The 18,154-nt window shown below is 32.3% G+C and overlaps 2 protein-coding genes across 2 annotated transcripts in view; one reads left to right on the top strand and one right to left on the bottom strand.

The window, feature by feature from the left end:
- Positions 1 to 71: 71 nt before the first annotated feature.
- Positions 72 to 2,455, bottom strand: LOC113520126 (baculoviral IAP repeat-containing protein 5). The gene is made up of 2 exons (XM_026905391.3): positions 1,898 to 2,455; positions 72 to 1,052 (listed from the first exon to the last, which is right to left on the bottom strand). The coding sequence occupies exons 1-2, from the start codon at positions 2,180 to 2,182 to the stop codon at positions 924 to 926; spliced, it is 414 nt and encodes a 137-aa protein (XP_026761192.1). The 5' UTR covers positions 2,183 to 2,455; the 3' UTR covers positions 72 to 923.
- Positions 2,456 to 3,767: 1,312 nt separating this feature from the next.
- LOC113514020 (monocarboxylate transporter 12-like) overlaps positions 3,768 to 18,154 on the top strand; it is a 56,005-nt gene continuing 41,618 nt past the window's right edge. The window contains exon 1 of the mRNA XM_052893663.1: positions 3,768 to 4,110. The gene's annotated coding sequence lies outside the window, so the exon portion shown is untranslated. The remainder of the gene's footprint in view (positions 4,111 to 18,154) is intronic.

Here is an 18,154-nt window from a genome sequence, read left to right as displayed (position 1 = left end):
CTTAACAACAATTAGTAAGGAAATAGCAAAACAAATGGCATTACATTATTTAGAAAATAATACATGAGAAATGAAACAGAATAAATCATAATTGTGTATTTATTAAATAAAATTAATTTTATAACAGTCAATAGAACCACAACTGAGTCCATTAGGCACATTTTCAGTCATAAATTACAAATTTTCGTTGTCATAAACATTATCTCTTTTTATCAATATAATATTTATTTATATAATATTGTCAAATTTGTTTAAATAAGACAAGTCAGAAAAAGCCATATCTAAAGTACAGAAATATTTAATTATTTATTAAATCAAATTATAAATTGATTTTGAAAACTCTATTCTATACCTTTACAACTAATAATATATCTGAACTTCTATTATTATTTATACTATGTGCCAGCATCAGACTGGTCATATAGTCGAGGTGATATTTGTCAGCCGGGCCCCAACTTGCGTGGACCTCCTATAGGCCTGACTTGCAAGGCTTGCGGTGCTCCTACCAACTAATGCAACTACCATCACCTAGTTTTGGGCTCTGGGCTTCTGGTTAGCCGCCAGGGACCTCCAGTCTGACTATGTGTGATGCTATAAACCAACTGGCTAAGTATACACTGGTTAAAGTCTCATTTTGAAATTCATGACTTTTATTAAAGGGTTGCTAATATTATAAACTAATCATTACATATAATAGAAAATCATAGGCATATTTAGGGAGGGAGTGTGGAATTGTCTGATACGAAACACCAGGATGCAAATAAATCTTCACAAAAACATGTCTGAGAGTACATATACACCTTTTGTAATAAGCCAGGCTCCACCTGGAGAATATTCACATATATGCCAATGGAGAAAACAAACATTATATTATACTGAATGATAATTATCACAAAATCATTATAGCCACTTTTTCACTTGAATCACTTTTTACTCAAATACTTTCTCCGTACATGCTTGGCTTTCTCATCAATATGTTCCTTGGATAATTCACCAACTTGTTTTATCTCATTTATCATATACTGCTTAATCACTGACAGGTATTCTGAAAGCTGAAATTAGAAGAATGTTAATACCAATTATATTATTCTCTTCTTTTTAATTGCAACTTAGAATAGCAATAAGTTGATGGTTCACTCGATGGAAAGTGTTAACCATAGCTCATAGACACAAACAGTATCATGGACAGCACAGAATATACTGTGATGCTCATAATAACCTTCATCAATTGCCATTCCTGAGGATTAAGGTATTTTTTAATGGTTGAAAATGGAGTGGCTGTCCCATCTATACTATTGATATGTTGGTGGGGTACCAGTAAGCGATGATATGTGAGGATGAAAGCAGGTCAAAAATCCATGATGACAATTTAAAAAATCAACCATGCTGACTTCCAGGGAGAACCGTGTAGAGGTTGAAGTGACAGGGTATATTGCTAGCAATGGGCTTGCTAGACCTGATTACTAACAATCTTTTATCCCCCTGACTAGGGTATTATGTCTTCTATTTTTAAATTAATACCATAGCTGTGTAGGTTCTGGCATAGAATAGGCCACCCCTTACTCTCCCATGGGTGTAGTGAGAGGTGATTAAGGGAGCTTATGGGATATGGAGCTTATAAGAATAGGCAGTAGTGTCTCTTTTAAAACATCTGTAAAAGGCTAACTGCGGTTGCCAACCCGTCTGCCAAGCGTGGCAACTACTGGCAAAACTCCCCTTATGTGGAAGGCTTATTTTCAGCAGTGGACAGTTAATGGCTGAAATACTAAAAAATAATTGTTAAATACAGTGTCTACACTGTATTTGTCTGTATATGGTTGTGGGCTCTGATTGTGTTTTACTATGTGTAAACATATCGTATAACATTACTAGTCATTATTAAAATCAAAATACAAACCAGCAATTCGTCTTCCTTTCGTCCCAGCTGAACAAAGGCACATTTAGCGGCATGGCTCTTGTGTTCCTGCCACGGGTCGTCATTAGCTTCCCATCCATCCAATTCCTTTCCGCATAGAAAACACTTAGCGGCATCAGCATCATCATCACCGGTCGCTACTGAATAAAATCCCGCTTCGGCCATGTTCTTTACGTTGCATTTGTTTTTGTCATTGAATGGCCAGTTTTTGAATGTCTTTATTCTAGCTTCGACTAAAAATAATTGACGGTTCATCACCGTTTCCATGTTTCAGAAAAAGAAAACTTCAATGGAATAAAATAGAAGTAAAAAGTGAAACTTTGAAAATTTTAAATATTGGTTGACGTTACTTTTGACAGTTTTGAAAGATAATTTGAAAATAATAGCACGGCACCATAGACTAAGGATATTATTATTTATAAAATTATCATTTTACAATTACCAATACATTACATTACAAGTACCATAACATTTAACTGTCCAAGTTAAAACTTTCGAATAAAGTGTAAAACTCGGTAAACAGCCAATATCAAGCTTCAACAAGAGCACTCGTATCGTCTCTTGAAGGACACAGATTGCTGTTTACGGAATCCGTTATACAGTAGAGAATAATAAATATGTTTTGTAATATAAATCCAATGATAAATTATGAATATGCCTTTTTATTTTTAACTACAATTACTTGTAAAAAACATGATAAATTTCAGTAGTGCTCGTATGAATTTCATAAGAAATAGTCAATTTCGTAGTATTTGTGAAAAGAACAGAAATTTGCGAATAGTTTTTTTCTATTTCCATTAGAAAGTAAACTGATAAGTTAAATAATTAACTGGTGGTTACAATCGGAATTCTCCTCTGAAATGAAATAGGTTACAGGCATATAATAATGAATTATGTCTGTGAAAAGAAATGGAATTAATTAATAATAAACAATGAATGAAATGAATGATATTATGATAATTGTGTTGCCATGCTCAAAATTAAATAAAAATTAGATGGTTGTCGCACGCTTATAATTATATTGAGAATTTAATTTAAGAATGTCGTTTTAACATTGAAATAACTTATTTAGAAATACATTAGAGCTACAATCAACATCTTTATCAACAGCCTTAGTGAGCTATGGCGCACGATAAAGAGAAGGTTTTAAAATAATTCTTACGACTTTTGTCCTTTGTATTAAGTTTCAAATGCCTAATTCTAAACTCGAATTTTTTATCTTTTTATTTAAATTTTATATAAGAAAACCTTCTTTTCCTTGTTACACTATCCCAATTGCCAATTGTCTAAATTCACACATGCACGTATCGTGGATTCATTTTGAAGTAGCGCGTATGAAATTCATGTCTGATGTATTTTTTATTATTTTATAACGTTAATTTATAGTCGGTTTCGATGTTGAGATTGTTGTATAGTACATAGTACGAAATTATTTCCATTTAGTTATGATATGATTGGACGCGTTGAGTAAGGCGCGGGGAGACCAGATTATTAAATTCCCTGAAATGTAGTTGAGTGCAATGATGACTGGCTCATCCATTATATTCGTGAAAGGGTACTGTTTGTAGGGACTGGTCTACTCTAGTTACTGCAACCGATATATTTTATAAGTTTTTTCTAAATAAAATAAATTTAAAATTTTATAATGTTGAGGGTCATAATCTTATTGCGGAAATCAAATAAAAAATGTAATATTTTATAATTAAATTATTTGCATAAACAAAAAATATTATGACATATTATTGTAAAAACACTGAATAAAATATTAGAAAAAAGAAATTTGTCTTGGCAACACCAAGCAGAAAAACCACTCATTCATTCGTTCATCATTTCATCCGTTCCAAATTTAGTTCATTCCGAACGATTTTATCATTTTACCGAATAATGTCGTCTAGTTTTTGATTCGCGGTGTTGATTTGAGTTTTGTTTGTGTACGATTTATTAATACCTGTATAATAATTTCAAGTTAAAAATAGTCAAGCAGCAAATTTATAAAAATCTAGATTCTAAGTGAAGTATTTGATAATCGAGATAATCATAAGAATAAGAGAAAACGAAATAAAGTGCCTATCATTGCTAATTTTTGTAATATTTAGCAAAAAATATAATATTTTGGTCTAGTGCTCAATATTTACGCGGTTAGTGCGATGGTCCGAGCCGTTTTCTAGCATTGTCCAGTACAGCACAGTAATTTGGTAAGTACAGGACTTTTATTTCTATATCGTGTTTATTAAAATATGACGGGTCAGTGAATACATTTTAATTTAATTACTCTCTTTTCACGTTCTCTCTTTTCAATGTCTTATTTTATAATAAAGTATAATATTTGAAGCAATATTTAGAAAATTTTAATTAATCGAATAACAAAATATTTTTATGTTTTTGAAAATTAAAATCATCGAATTTTTTATCTAACTTCGAATGATAAAAAAGCTGAGAGCTCTATTGAAACCATGTGGTGGTGTGGTAACCATAGCTTATATGTTGACATAAACAGTAACAGTACTTACTGACTGTCCATGGTTTCCATATCACAGAACAGTCATCCATGGTCCCTTTATGTGCTTAGGACTAATAATGATTATGATAATGTTGAACTAGATGTTTAAAAACGAAAGATCCTAAGTACCTAGTAATTTATGCCAATAACAAAAAAGAAATATTAAATTTTACCTATTTTACACTTGGAGTAAAGATTGAATGCAGGTGACAGGCCACTAAAAAGAATTAAGAAAAAAATAAAATACTAAAACATAACTAGAAATACAGTAGTGTACCTAATGGGAAGTCTGTAGCTGAAACGTTTCATTCACATATTACAAATTTTGATATATTTCTGTCAGTTTCATCAATATCAACTTATTCCTTTAATTATAAAAACAAAAACCTACCAACCTATTTTAGCTATAGAAATGCTTTATCACTGTCTTTCAAATTAAGTAATTACCACAAAAGAAAAGGACAAAATAATAAAAAAATAGGTTTAAGAGAGAGGTTTGACATTGTTATGAATAAGCAGATTAGGCTTTCCATGAATGTCATGTGATAAAGTCTTAAAAGTGAAGGTATCAAGACATGTCTATAATAAGTCCTAGCTGTATATTTTTCATTTATTTATTCTTGGCTTATTGTCTGCTACTTCATACAACAATACAACTGTGAAAATTGCATTTAATTTGGTGTAATAATTTTTGGTTTTTGGGTGATGCTGAACAGACAGACAGACAAAATTTCTAAAAGTTATTATTTTGGCATCTGTTTTTTTTTAATAGATGTTAATGGAATTGTAATCCTGCCTGAACTAACAATATATGCTGATGAGGCATCAGTGAGGGATGATAGGTGAGAATGAAAAAGCAGTTCAGTTAGCCCATCATGATGAATACACATGGAATTTAGTATGATGATTTCCAGGTGGGATCATGTGGAGGTCGACCTGAAGGGGTATATTGTTAGCAATGGAACTGGTAGTCCACAATACCAACAATTTCTTTCCCGTTTTGGCATCTATTATGCTTAGTTAGACTTCTCTTTCATTTTTCTTAAATACCTCCCATGTACAGACATTGCCTAGTTATAATTTTATTATATTAGTATGATTAGTTGCAAATTGCAGCACTGTTTATATAGATTATGATAAAATCGTGATTAAAACATACTCTTTTTAGATTTAATTTTTATATATTCCTACTTATTTAATTATTATAATTTCTTATTATTAATGTTTATTCAGGGTGGACATTTCATTTATGACAATAAAAAATCCAAGGAAAAAGGCATTTCTTGGATTTTTTTTTCCCGAATATGGAATGACAACCAGCCTGTATTATCAGTATACACTTGTGGGGTACCAGTATGGGTGGATGTGGGGGGAAGAGATTGCTAGTAATGGGGTTTATCAGCCCCATTGATAGCAATATACCTTATCAGCTCGACCTGGAAACCGTCATGGTTAATTCTTGGCATTCGTTATGATAGGCTAACTGACCTGCTTTCGTCCTCACCTATCATCTATTACTGGTGCCCTGCCAGTGTATACCAATAGCATATACGGGGTCACTATTTCATTTTCACAAAAAAATAATGGGTGGAAGCAGTTCAGTTGGTTTATCATTAATTCAACAAGAATTCACCACAATCGTTTCCAGGAGGAACAATGCATTTGTCCACATGATAGAGTATATTGCTAGCAATAAGGCTGTTACTAAAGTTTTTTTTCCAAAAAGGCGCTCCCAAATGAAGGTCTTTTTTTTATGAGGTGATAATGAAATGATAACCCTACCTGCACTTCTAGTATATGTGGTCAGGCAGAAGATGTGGTACTCTTATTGATGCTTTGCTAGTGTATACTGATAATGCAGGCGGGGTTACCATCACATTATCATCCATTGAAAACATCTTACAAAAGAATGATGTCAATTATTGTAATCCATCATTCCTTAACCCCATCATCATTAGCAGGGACAGGGTTACCATTAAAAGTCCATCTGTTAAAATGAAAACCGCCTATGTATTTTGTACAATGAAGTTTATGCAAATAAACAAAGCAGTTTATGATCTCTGCCAGGTACAGATCTCTCTCCATAAAAGTACGAAGTATATCAATGTTCTTATGGTTTCCTTGGAATATAAAGGCTTGGCTACATATCACGTTCTGATTACGACGAAGTCGGATGAAGATTTATTGAATTCAATATCAACTTTTAGATTTTCATGTTTCATGATTTGTGGGTTATAACTTATAAGAGTCGAGAACTAATACGATTAATAATCTAATTTATTTGAAGGATTTGGAACTGCCGTGAAACCGAGAATTAAGGTCCTCTATAGTTCCTTAACCTATTCTTATTTTTAATACAACTTGGAATAGCAGACAAGTTGACGGTCCACCTGATCGAAAGTGGTAATAGACACGAGCAGTACTATGGACATAACAGAGTTTATTGTTTCGCCCATGATAATCCCCATGCGTTGCCATTCCTGAGGACTCAAGTGTTATTTCTCTGTACCTGGTACATTCACTGACATATCCCACCCTTGAAACCGAAACACAGACATACAAACACAACTGCTTCACGGTAGAAACACGAATAGGACAGAGGTATCCAAGCGATCGACTTTTGTACAAAGTCTCCCTCTGGTAAAAATGTATGGGGATATATGCATTTTTATCTATAAAAATGCATATATCCCGTTGTCTGGGAACAGTCTGAATCAAAAATAGAACATCATAACGCCAACTGCGCAATACGGCTGCTTACGTTAAAAGCGGTACTGTAAATTTAGTTGGGCGAATTATTTCACGCGCGTTTAATATTAGTGTGCCATAAAAAAATGCAATTTACCGCTAAAATTGCTCAGTAAGAGAACAGAGTCACCAACAGTGACAAAAATAATATTAGATCAACGGTATAGTAAGCTGTCTGTTCGAAATTATCTTTTGACTTCAAAATATGTATAATAAAATATTGATCTTAAAAAATCCCAGAATAGATTTGTTTTGAATGGATGAAAATGGAATAGTAAATCCTCCTGGAATAATGGTCGGCGGCATGTCAGTAAGGGTGAACAGGTTTTTTTCAACCGACTTTAAAAAGGAGGTACTGAATACGTAATTGTATTTTTTATTTGTTTGTTACTTCATAACTTCGTCAGTTGTCCAAATCAGTTTGGTTTGGAATATTCTTTTTTTTTTTAAGTATCTGTAAAGATATACTTACAGATTGGTCCCAGACAAATTATGTCGAAATCAATTTAATACTTTAGTTTTGAAATAAAAGTACTTGATTTTGCAGTCATTGAAATCGGTTTTTTTTGAAGAACATATTCTTAATTATTAGTGGATACTCGTGCAGGAGAAGTATTGCGAGTAATGGGGTCTAAAATCTTATTTTTAACAGTAGACTGCTCAATATATAGGATACGAAACTATTGTGGTCATTAGGTCATTATTTTTTGTTGAATCTGTCATGATGGTTCATGACCCACACCTGTTTTCAACCTCATATATTTTGCATTGTTACCCCGCCAGCGTATACCGATAGCTTAGACGGAGTTATCATTCCATTTTCACCCATTAAAAATACCGCACTCATGCTATCGATATACCTAAGGTGACCATGCCACGGACCCCACATGGTATTGAGTACGATTGTTTCCAGGGAGTGCTCCCATTAGTTAGGCAATCAGATGGCATGTAAGAAGTCAGGGTCTCGGAAATGTTTGTACAAGCATAGGACCTGAAAGTTAGAAGATCTGAAAGTTAATTGAAGATTTATCGCATAAATCAGTCGATCCGCATCCGTTCAAATTGTCTGTTTCAAGGTTGCGTCGCGGATCTGCATTCATTTGCGAAGTCAATGCCCTCGGCCCACAATAAAGTCGTAAACAACAGAATATAGGTAGGTATTTGCGATATTTCTAGAACAGATTTCAGTCCGAATGATATTTTTGTAATAGGTAGTTCTCCATTAAATATTTTGTAATCTAAATTTTCAGATAAAGATAAGATAATAATCATTTGAACTGCTTTCACGTCATATGTCAGAATATTTCCCTTTGGGGTAAATAAAAACAATAGAACAGCAGTTTCTCTATTTCCAACAGAGATCTCGCTTCTTCTTCTATCGTCAATTTATTCAAACTCGCCAAGAGTAGTTAATTTGAAACTTCCTCATTCAAATGTTGGCGATAAAATCAATTATAGCTAGTAACTATATATACTAGTATAACGCAAACAAGAATAAAAAAGATGGCATGTTTTTGGCAAAGCGTTTGTATTGAGACACTCTATCTTACTATATATGTTATTAAGAGGGTAAAAGGTAGGCAAAAATGGCTCCAGAAATGTAGACTAAAGTGATGTATAGTTTATACTCGCTTTTACTCGTGGTTTCATCTGCAATTATATTAGACATAGATAGTCTCAATTATCAGATTCAAATTATCCTACCTTTTAAGCCAGAAACAAAAAAAAAAACGTTTAGAAATTTTGAAATCGGTTGATTTAATTGAATATGTATTTTAGCTTGTACTGATATAGTTACACGTGTATATATGAAATAATTATGGTATAAAAATAAAAGGGGGAAAAAGCTCAGACAAGAAAGTTGTCGCAATAAAAATCGCAATAAAAAACAAAGCACTAATAAAAAAAATATGGTCTCTTTTCCTCGTACATTTTACCATACTGGTAGGTAGTAAAATTTATCGGGAAAAATTTCGTATAAATGGAAAACAACCTACTTTATTATGATCAAAGGATACTTGCGAAACAAAAATGTCTAACAAGATTACAGTAAACATCTGAACTATTCTGTACGTGACTGGTAATACAACTGAAACGAAATGAAAGTACATATTTAACTGTTTCTACGTGACCATCAGGAATGATTTTCAATACGCAATACACGCGCACAAATCTAGTTGTTGGCGACTAGTCGGATTACTGTCATGACCTCCCAATAAATTTGCGACAAATAAGTTTATAGGAAATTGTGCGGTCTGTAATGTAGAGTACGTAATAGAATCGGAGGATTGGCAACTGAAAAAACGTTGTTTGTACTATCTCTCGTAATATGTGTTGTGATATATAATAGGTTGAAGATAGTCTTATAAAAATAATTTCAAGTTTTTCTTCGCAGAGTCTTGAATAGTGACAAAATTCGACGTGAGACTATACAATATCGACTACGATGACCAAAATCGGTTCAGACTTCGTAAAGATTTTGCGTAGTGTGACGTAAAAACTACGAGTGGACTGAAATGGGCCTATTTATAAAGTTGCTAAAATATAATTTTATAATACGAATTTTAAGGATATTTTGGATCCCCATTTTTAAGTTGATAATTGTTATTACTAAAAAAGTATTTGTGATGACAATAGTTTTGGATATATTTCCTACATATAGCTTTAACATTTACTAATTTATAAAATTAAGAGAATTTTGGAGAATAGTATTTCAAAACTGGTTTCAATGTATTCTGAAATGTTATTATAGATTCGATTAAGTAATGATATTTCAGAATTGGAAAGGCAGATGGAGAATCTGAAAATATAGTAACTCTGAAACTGAATTAATTTCAGTTTTATACTTTTTACAGTTGGAATACAGCACGTTGCGAAGCGCTATCTGCTTACAAATTCCAATAAACCGTACCCACTTAAATTAGAATCATGAATTTTTCATTGGAAATGGTGTAGTAAAAACACTTGTATGATCCACTCGACACAACGTGCTTGGCAGCCCTAGTTCGCAGAAAGTTATCGAACTAGAGGCTAGGGTAAATTGCTTTTACATATTTAAGGGTCAGCACTGCTAGAAAAGGTTACTCTTATTACAGTAGAGAATCTCACTAATACTTACGGTTTTGGGTTGAAGCAACGAAAGCGATTTAGAATTCAATTGGTGTGGATTTTGGATTACCTTGTGTTTTTTTGGAATTCAGAATTAAATAACAAGCTCTTATCTTTTAATTCATAGATTTTATATTTCTGAATTTTACTGCTCTCACACTAAGTGTCAATGTAAAATCTTTTACTGTCAGCACTTAAGTATTTCTTAAACGGAAACTTAATTTCTGCATTGTTGTAGAACAAAGTTGATTGATTTAAGAATGCGAACATATAAATAACTTTGTATTCGGAGGAAAGTCGATAGACAGTCCACGTGCTGGGGTGATAATTTAACAAAAACAGTGGGCCACGAATAGATCTACCCAATACTTGACTACTATATTCAGGCTGAAAAAAAGAAAATTCTTATCACTGTTTAATTTGCTTCTTCAACATAGTATTTTAACAATCTTCTATCTCCGCTTATTTATAGCAGGTAACTTAGCGCCAACTTTTAAAATGGAAATAATTCAGATTACAAAGTCGTTTAAACAAAACTAAAGTTTAAGTAAGTAAAGATTACGACGATGTTTTCAATTTAATTCTCCAGTTATTCTTTCCTCGGGTAAGTTGGCAATTTATTGGAATTTGTGCTAAGTTTGGCGTCTGTGGAAACCGGGATATGGGATAGGCGCGATCGATGCGGCTGTCGCACTGCGGTTCATCTCCCTGTTAAACCCTAGCTCCCAGGATCGCATGGGCTTAATGTTTTTAGTGGTAAAAAAATACAAAACCTATGACGACAATTTCGTTTATAAGAAGGAAATTTTGCAAAAGGCATTCATAAATTGGGCGCTTTTAAAATTGACCGTAGTACGACACGATGTCGTATGAATATATATTTAATAATTATTGTTATTAAATATAGGGCAAAAGAGGAAGGAAAAGCACGCATTTGACGCGAATTCGACAAGTATTCCGACATCACTTTCATCGAGCAAGAAGTTAGAATCTATTGGTGAAAATTAACAGGGAACTTACGAAACCTCTCTTAGAAAGTGCTTACTGATTCTCAGAAGTTGTGAGCTGTTTTAGTAGATTGTTTAATCAAGAGAGCTCACAGCAATATCCCAAACTTCTACTCAACTTGAACAAGTTTGATTGGCTACTTTTACCGATAATTATTCATGTTCTTGTCAACAGTTGTTTAGAGGAGACTCATTAATATTACTTTTGATTGAAGGAACTTTCGGTTCGGTTCTGAATCGATGATCTTGAAGAAATTGGGAAAAGGATCGTCTTTTTATGTTTCTAAATTATTTTTTCTTTTACTATAGATGTAATAGATACTAGATCTTATGTTGAATCTAGATTTACATATATTTGGCTTGATATTTTTAGATTAGCCGTTAATTACTTTGTTTAACGTAAATCTTTTTTGTATTGATAGTTGCTCGAACATTACGACCAGTTTTACTCTTCCATCATTATCATCAACCATTTATTTCTGTTGTCTCTAATATGTCTTGAATTTTATTATATAGAAATCTCGTATCACAGTGTTCGTGCACATTAATTTTCGAAACCGCACAACCGATTTTGATGGAATTTGTAAATGTGTTCAACCTTGAGAGATTGGATAATTTTGTCTCGATAAGAAAATGAACCAGATTGATTTAAAAAAAATTTTTTTAAATTATTGGTGAAATTAAATTGGTATACATTGGTGAGGTATCAGTGAGTGGTGATCGATGAGAATGAAACCAGGATTAAAAAACCAGAAAAACCATCGTAGGTTTTCAGGGGGACCAAAATGAGGTCAAGGGTTTATTGCGAGCAATGGAACCATTTGATAGGCTAGCTAGTATATTATTTAAGAACTTTTGTCTCCGCCGAACGTACTTAGACGTATTACAATCGGGCTGTCTCAGCTCAATACAATTGTTTACAAGGAGATGTCCTCAGCATCAATCAATTGATCATAATAGTTGGCAATTGTCCCTGACCTACGGCGCTGTAGGAAGAAAACAGAATGTGTTTTGTAAATCGATCGTTTTCCTGTTAATTGCTACCTATATGTAAAAATTTGTTTGATATATCTTAAAAAAAACTTTGCTTTACAAAGTAGCTTGATACTACTTCTGCCTACAAGTTACAAAGTTGTATAATACAAGATAATAAAAACAAAAATTATGATAAATTATTGCTATATCGGTAAAAATTACATAAAATCATTCGCCAATTTAGAAATTTTCTTCAAATTATCATTAATTACAAAGTAATCAACAAAAACCCAAAAAAGTCTGTTCTAGCGCTATCCAGTATTTCGTGTCCAATTCTATTTTGTCAAAAATCACCTTAACCATTTTTCTTCTTATCCATTTACATTGTAATGTAACGTTTATGGTACGGTATCATTGCCGTGTGGTCTCGGCATGGAATAGGCCACCCCTTTTTTTCCTATGGGTGTCGTAAGAGCCGACTAAGGGAGGGCGGGGGATGAGCAGCAGCGTCCCTCTTAAAACATCTCTAAAGTCTGACTGCGGTTGCCAAGCCGCCGTGTTGCAACTACTGTCAAAACCCCCCAAGGGGGAGGCTTATATTCAGCAGTAGACAGTTAAATGCTGATATGATGATGATGATGATGATGGCCGTAACCAATTTATTAAGAATTTTAATCGTAATCTTTGACACATTTCCATATTTGGTTATAATAGTTTATATAATTATCTTCCTTATTAGTCACAATGTTATTAGTTATAGAACAGTTATCTAAAGCCATTCTAATGTAACTAAATTAGTTCACAATAAGCTAATTAATACGTGAAATTATCAGAATCATTGGGCTACAAGTGATAAGTAAATTTGCAATAGTCATCTCAATAATAAAGCACTTCGGCGCGTGTTATGAATTCTAATTGAACAGTGCTCTTGTCCTGAATAATTCGAATTATGGCTTTCGTTTGATGATTTGACACCGACAAGAGGCTTTTGGCAAGTCGGCGCAGGAAACGTGCGGCGTTACAGAGGAAATTGTGTGTGATCGCCAACTGTGAGCTGGGAACGCTTCGAAGACATGATAATTGCTTTTATAGGGATCGAGTTTTTTTGAAGTGTTACTACATATTTATACTAACTTTAGCCTATAAACTATAATAAGTATCCTCTAACCCTCTCCAGAGTCTGAAATTTATTATAACCAATTCTTCAGGTAAGATATGAAAGCGTAACAAACAAACTCACTTTCGCCTTCATAATATTAGTTAAGGATATTCTAAGTTCTTGTCCGCGATTTGAACGTGTGGTTTTTGGAAATTGGAAAAACTGTTAAATAGACCACTTGTGTGGCGTATCGGGATAAAACATACACTAGATTTTAATTTAGTTTTCAGGAGCATAACTGTGAAAACCGTATCCATTTTGGTGCAGCAGATTTGGCGTGATGCTGGACCAAATATATAAACAAACAAAAATTTAAAGAAATTTTGTTTTGACTTCTTATGCTCTTTTTAGGATACTACATATTTAATTTTCTTAAACCATCTATGTGCAGACATCGTGTAATAAAAATGTTATTATATTACTTATTAGTACTGATATTTTTATTTCCTACCTCTGACCGTTTTAACCGAACCTCAAGAAATTTAGAATAGGAAAAGGACATAGACTATGTTTTATTGCAGTAAATCAATATAGTCAATATAATCAATCAGTCACGCAGACGAAGTCATGGATGAAGTTCAGTATGATTACATCACGATAATATGTTACATAATGTGTCTTGCTAATACAGCAAAAACACAATTAAGATCATAAAATATTCTTTGCCGCTAGAATATTAATATCAATATATTTTCAACTCGATTCAAAGTTTCCGCTTCTCATTCTCATCTATTATGCTTCCAGCCTAGACAGCTTCATTTATAGCTTGCTCAGGTAAATATGTAGGTCAGGTTAGCTATTTTGTGCTTTGGTAAAGTACGGTTTAACTGGGGTAGAATGGTTACTGCTACTTATTTGAAATATGTATATGGATTGCAGAACGATATTACTTGCGGATTAAACTGCAATATTTATTTAATGTGTTTTTGAAATAATATAACCATCTTTCTCAGTTTATCTGTTTGAAAAATTAATTGTATGTTGAGCAAAATTTGTTTGGTTTTAAGCAAAATTTAATGACATTATATTTTTTTTTATCTATTATGGTTTGCAAGTGACGTAAAAATATAGAACGGATTTATTCATAACAATATTTGCCCAGGAATTTTTGAGGGTACCGTTGGCATCGGCGTTCTGTGATCTTTAAGGTGCTTTTCATGTCTGTTTTTCGGTTACCATTTTTCGTTAGGTGTATTGTCAGCTTCTTCGCCATTTTAATTACTATATAAATTATCATTATTTGCATTAGATTAATGTGAATGACAAACCCGCAGGTTAGAGCTACTTACAACATGAATGTATCGTCATCAATCACAATGTTTACAATTGAATGAATTCAGAGAGCTTTTAGCGTACATGATTCTAAATTATGAGTAAGATACATTATCTCCACGTGTTTTGACATACATATGTTTATCTTATCATCATCATCCAAACTAAGAATGACTGTTTAGTAGTGTGACGATAACGACTCTAATGTCTTCCTGTTAAAATTTACTTAGCAACTAATTAATGTTAAGCAGTTTATCTAAAGTATTTAAGCTCTTTAATGCTCCTGCCCTTTTCAATGATTTTCAATTTAATTTTATTTGCATTCTTATATTTTTAATAAAATTAAGAGATTTCTGCAAAAATCGCATCTTATTTTTAATCGAAGGCGAAGATTTTCAATTTGTTTGTAATTTTTTCTTGTGTATGTTGTTACACTACATCTTATTTATTTATTTATAAAAGACACACCAACAATATGCCCACAATAATTAAGCAGACAATATACAATGTTATTTATAAGTAAAAGAGAAAAACTACTATTCAAAAATGCTTAAATCTAAGTTTGAACAAAAAAAACTAACTCCTCACTACCAAGCTTGAGGCCGTATGAACACCTCAATTAAAGGTGTATACAGCTTTTACAGATAAGCGTTAATGTACACTTACTAATTAATTCTTCGTTAATTCTGACGCGATTTTGATAATTCGTTTTAAAATCGACAGGCTGTGTTTCGGTATTACATTTATCACTACTGAAATTGTGGATTTTTATTTTTTGCGGACAATATATATCTATTTCACGATACAATTCTGCATTATAAATTAAAATCTCTTCATCCAGCTTACTTATTATTTTTGTTTGGAGCAAATTCTACTCGTGTGTACTTAAATGTTAAAATTTTGTATAAAAAAAATCCCTTTGAAACATTACTCATATTAAAGTGTATGCTATCGAGTACGTTGTTTTTCCACAATTATCTCGATAAAAACCTTTTGTGAGATTATGGGCTCACGAGATGTCTTTCAAATTGCTTTTTAAGGTAACGTTCTCTGTTTACGAGATTGCCCGCAGAGCTATTATAATCTGTACCTGTTACTGACGTCTTACGTTGATAAGTGACAGTAACAGTTATCTTTTTGTATGAAACAAACAAAATATTTATTTTCAAAGTGAGCCTTTTAAAATGTTCATTAAAAAATATCTATATACATTTTTAAATTTATGCAAATTTTTTTAAAATATTTTTTGAATACATTTGCAGTATACAGTCTTTATACATTAAAATATTTTTAATTGATTTTATTATAAACAAATTTTAATCTTAATAAAACATCTTAAAAAAAGGTACAGTAGTATTTGAATTTAGAATGTGGGATTAGGCAAATTTTGCTTTACAACAAATAAGTTTTTTTTTGCCTCGCTAAAGGTAAAATATAACATGAACATGTAGCTCCATTAGTTATAAAATTATAATGAGATCAATATGTAAATAAAACCTATCGACTGGAAAAGACTGATCGAAATCGGTTCAGAATTGGTGTTGTAACGGCGTAATATGGCCATAAAAGAAAAAATACAGGAGTATTAAGAATTGGAAGTCGCTTAAAAGGACAACTCTATTTGATGTTGACTTGAAATCTTACACGGGATTTTATTACATGTATACACCCAAAATCTTTGTAAATTGTAAATGAATATAATAGAAATATTTACAATTCCGATTTAAAAGATGGAGCTTTTTGGATGATCAGAAAATTATCGTCTTGTTATTTATTAATTTTTTTAATTTTCCCCTTTTATTTTTCACATTTGGCATATTAGTGACCCTGCATCGCGTGTTCTAAACGCCGTTATTACACTATAAGTAAGACATCGTATTGGGGTCGTTCTCTTACAAATGGAATCGATATTTCATTATCGGTTAGATATCTAAGGAGGCAGTAGTGAGTACAACTATAAATTTTATTGTCACCAATTTTAGGATGACTAACGTTTTTACGCATTTATTCCTTATTATTGTAATTGAAATTTTGTATTGCAAACGTGATAACGCTGCGGTCGTATGTTTGTTCGCAATTCTCGTGAAATTGTATACACCTACCTATGTTTGTGTATTTTTGGTTAATATTCATACTGGTAGTAACGCTCTCAAGCGTTTTTACCATTTTTAAATTTTTTGGTAATAATGCAGTAGCTGCGACAAAATTATTCACAGACGAGATAATAAAATGCATTATACTTTTTTCTTTTATTAAACGCAATAAAAAGAAATTGTCTGAGGGTCCTGCAGAGTCTGGGGGAATGAGATATTTGCTGTCTTTTGAATACTTTTGTTGAAATACTCATTAAAGTTTTGGAATGATGAGACCGAATTCAAGCGTTATCTTTTGTATATTAAATTTAGTCATCTTCTGTTTTTATGTTCAAGACCCAAAATTGTATTAATTTCATGTGCAGTGGTAATCTAGTCCTGTAAATTTTTTTTATTACGATTTACGTTCGTAATTTGCCATCCTTTACTCTACACTCTACTCCATAATCTGACCAACAAATATTGAGACTAAATAACGATTTGAATAATCATAGTGATGCAATAATCATGTAGGTTTTATATGAGCATTTATTACTTATCCAAATAGAGGCAGATATAATTCAATATTGAATTTTTTCAGTAGTTAGTAGTTGCTATAGAGTTAGTTTGGGAAGTTTGTAATTTTGCTACTGCACAGTTCGCAAAAAGGTCAATAAGGACTCTGAAAGTTATCCCATTGTTCCAGAACTGTTTAGTTCTTACTTTCAATGGAGCTCCTTTCAACCTCCTGGTGGAAAAGTTTTGCTTCATTTGCTTGTGTAAATAATACTTTTTGATTGTAACATTTATGTTGTTATTTTGGTCTAAAGTGTACCTTCCCTGCTAAATTTGTATAAAGGCTAAAAGGTTATTTTGAAAAATTGCCTTTAGTAATAATAAGGCTGCCGTGTTCGTTGTTTTCGCCCATACTATGGAATGTCATTATATAATAAAAAGATAAAAGTTCTGAGTGAGTCACTGAGTACATTTGCGTCACTTACCCACTTCTATCTGTTCTCTTTTAACTAAAGGTTGTCTTTAAGAAATTGCCCTAGCGATAAGATCGCCATTTGTACCTATATGTATATATTTTAATTTGTAATTTATGTTACTGTATTTTACTTTAATTGTTCATTTGTCATTGTATATCTTTGTTTCTGGTGCAATATAGAGTTAAATAAATAAATAAAATATTTTTGGTTTATAATGATTTTTTATTTATTATATTTGACCTGAATTTCTTCGGTACTTTAAACAACTCTAACAAGTTACTTCGTACGTTTCAATCTAGAATATCTTAGCAGGCAGTAGTTTGATCACGTCGTTTCAACTTTGAAAGCTCAAATAATTATGTTTCTGATCTTGTTCAATTGAATTGAAATACAGTCCATTACGTTC

This window comes from Galleria mellonella, unplaced genomic scaffold, assembly GCF_026898425.1.
Source record: "Galleria mellonella isolate WM207_F2 unplaced genomic scaffold, CSIRO_AGI_GalMel_v1 utg116, whole genome shotgun sequence".
Lineage (NCBI taxonomy): Eukaryota > Metazoa > Arthropoda > Insecta > Lepidoptera > Pyralidae > Galleria > Galleria mellonella.
Note: the sequence above shows the minus strand (reverse complement) of the source record. Positions and strands in the feature narration are given on the sequence as shown.